The 2,862-nt window shown below is 35.9% G+C and overlaps 1 protein-coding gene across 1 annotated transcript; it reads left to right on the top strand.

Moving 5' to 3' along the window:
- The first annotated feature begins 324 nt into the window (after positions 1-324).
- Positions 325-2,640, top strand: LOC107950684 (uncharacterized protein At2g34160). The gene is made up of 5 exons (XM_016885579.2): positions 325-673; positions 822-870; positions 1,470-1,532; positions 1,618-1,682; positions 2,435-2,640. Exons 1-5 carry the CDS (start codon positions 545-547, stop codon positions 2,525-2,527), a joined length of 399 nt encoding a protein of 132 aa, XP_016741068.1. The 5' UTR covers positions 325-544; the 3' UTR covers positions 2,528-2,640.
- Positions 2,641-2,862: the final 222 nt, after the last annotated feature.

Here is a 2,862-nt window from a genome sequence, read left to right as displayed (position 1 = left end):
AGAAGAGTAAAAAGGAAAAATCAATGATGTTGAATTTCAAAATACTTATTTTTTGTGTAGGTTATAGTGACGATTTTTTTAAGAGATAAAATACATTAATTATAATAAAAAATCAAATCATTATAAAAATACAAAAAACGAAAAACCGATTTAAATTCATTTATAAAATACACATAATGAGATCACAATTAAATATGGTATAACTCTAACCTGAGCACTCAAAGATACGATTTTACCGTTAGAGTTATCAAATTCAACCAAGTAGTCCCATTCGATTATGACAACTTTAATTTTTGCTTATTCTGGTTCTTAAATAAGTGGAGGCAATAAAATCCCAGCCTAAAGCAAATAAAACGATGGCGTTTGCGATGCAAAATGATAGAATAGCGAAAGGAGGAAAAACCCCCCAATATAGAGCGGGGGACAGGCAAGAGGGTAAAATTAAAGGGTTTTCGAGGGTTGAAGATAAAGGTCCACCCCAGGTCCCTCTCTTCTGCCTTGTTGGCGAGAGGTGAGCTGAACTCAGCAGAGAAGAAGAAGAAGAATGGAGGTGATAACAGAAGGAGTGAACAGCTTGAACATCGCGGATTCATCGCCCTCCAACAACAAGAAGAACCGTATCCAAGTCTCCAATACCAAAAAGCCCCTCTTCTTCTACGTTAATCTCGCCAAGGTTCGCTCCATTCTCCTTTACTTTGTTTGTCGTTTCTGGGTGTTTTTCTCTTGCTCTCCAGCAGTGAGTAGTGGGTAGCTCAGTCTCAAGTGGTTTTTATTTTAGTCATTAAGAAATAATAGCTTTTAATTTTATTGTTTTGGGGCAGAGGTACATGCAGCAATACAATGGGGTGGAACTCTCTGCACTTGGAATGGGTATTCTTTCTTTGCAATTTCTTTCCCTTTCATTTGGATGCCCATCTGTTACGTATTTCCAAATTCTGCTGATTTTTCTGTGGCTATTAAACTCGCAATTTGCTTTCAATGCTCTCAATATTTTTAATTACATTAGCTTTTCAGGGATGGGATTTGTCATTTTCATTGATAGCTTCGACTGTGTATGGCTAACAAATTACGGATATTCCAGGGGTTTTTAGGGACCATAATTGAATTATAAATTGGCGGAGGCCAAAATGCAATTTTACCATTTTACTAATTAGTAACTTTGCAATTCCAAAGGGAGTAAACCTATAAATTTACTGTTTTGGGTCCTTGGTGCGGCCCCTGGGGTGCTCACATCCTGCATTATTCTCGTTATCTTTATGATTGCACTGTTAACCAAAAGAACAAAGTGAAGGTTTTCCTTGACCTTGTCATGCAGACATGCTGTGTGTTCATCTTTTGTGGCATTTAATTTATGGATGTATCGCAATGCAGATCGCTCCTGTCTTAGAATGTTAGAAAAAATTATAGTGCTTAACTAATTTGTTTTTCCTTGACTTTCCTTACCACTTGCTTTTAAATGCTGTCCTCAGCTATTGCTACAGTTGTTACCATTGCTGAGATATTGAAGAACAATGGACTAGCTGTTGAGAAAAGTGAGATTCGTACCCTTAAAAATATTCCTTTTATCTTTAATTTCATGTTGAGAATTCTAACTTTTACTATCATGATATCTCCCAGAAATCATGACTTCTACGGTTGACATGAGAGAAGAATCAGGGGGACGACCAGTTCAAAAAGCAAAAGTAAGCTGCTAATAAAATCCATATTAAGTTACATTCATTTATGTTGCTTGGACTCTTCATTCTTCTTGCCGGATATGCGGATATGCGGATATGATCTTTCAAGATTCTCCAAATACATAGAAAAATTTAGAAAACAATATAACTATACCTGTATCAGACACTCACACCCTAGTTTAAGTAACAGACATTCATCATGTGGCGCACATTAGACTAACCTCAATACATCTGGAAACAGGAGTTTTATTAGAGTTGTCAAAGTGAGAAGGCATAATATGTTGTGTTAATTGGTGGGATAGAAAAATGGGATGAAACAAGTTATTTGTTTTGTGTAGTGTTCTATGTTGGAGTTGGCATGTGTTTGTAAAGCCCTCCTTGGGGATTAAGATTGCAAAATTCACTTGTAATCCATAATGAAACTCATGAGATTTAGTTGATCAGGCTGAAAGTTTTAGGCCTAGTGGTTGCAATAGATTCTGTTAATATGAACGCATATTGAGTTGTGGACATCTATACTTGTATGAAAAGGTGCTTTCATATTTTAATCCGCTTAATTTAATCATTAGCATAGAGGGTGTGAGCCAGGTTTGTCAATGTATTATTATGAAGGGCTTGGTGAGTTACGTTTATAGTAATAGTCACGTATTGAAGTTGGGTTCATTGATAATCATAGAGCTCTCTTATATTTGCATGAAATGGTTAAACCTACTTTAATGTCCAGTGGCTGAAAGCATGGAGTTGAATTTATTTTGTAGATTGAAATACTGCTGGGGAAATCAGAGAAGTTCGGTGAGTTGATGGCGGCAGCTGCTGCCAAGGATGTCTTAGATAATGAGGAGCAGAGCTAAGATAAGATTGTTGTTCTCTTAATTTTAGCTTTGTCGGAGAGATGATATATCATTAGGAATTTTTGTAAAAGACTATGATCCCGTTGTTATTCAAGATTCAAAATTGTTGCTAATTAATTCCTTATTGGTCGACTTCACATTTATTTATTCATCGATTTATGAGAAGCAAAGACTAACAAACATGATGGCAATAGCAGCTGCTATGTATGGCTGGTGAGGGTGAGAGCTGAGTCAGATGCTTTTCTTTTTGCTTAAAATATGCCAGTCTATGTATTTTTCATAATTTTGGAATTCAGTCTCTGCACTTCTATTTAGGAATTTAGTCTTTTTATTTT

Source organism: Gossypium hirsutum, chromosome D03 (assembly GCF_007990345.1).
Source record: "Gossypium hirsutum isolate 1008001.06 chromosome D03, Gossypium_hirsutum_v2.1, whole genome shotgun sequence".
NCBI lineage: Eukaryota > Viridiplantae > Streptophyta > Magnoliopsida > Malvales > Malvaceae > Gossypium > Gossypium hirsutum.
Note: the sequence above shows the minus strand (reverse complement) of the source record. Positions and strands in the feature narration are given on the sequence as shown.

Excerpts from the sequence above, each read along its gene's own strand:
- LOC107950684 (XM_016885579.2), top strand. The coding sequence starts at position 545 with ATGGAGGTGATAACAGAAGGAGTGAACAGCTTGAACATCGCGGATTCA. Across the intron at positions 871-1,469 it reads ACTCTCTGCACTTGGAATGG|CTATTGCTACAGTTGTTACC; the intron begins GTATTCTTTCTT and ends TGCTGTCCTCAG. Across the intron at positions 1,683-2,434 it reads GACCAGTTCAAAAAGCAAAA|ATTGAAATACTGCTGGGGAA; the intron begins GTAAGCTGCTAA and ends TTTATTTTGTAG.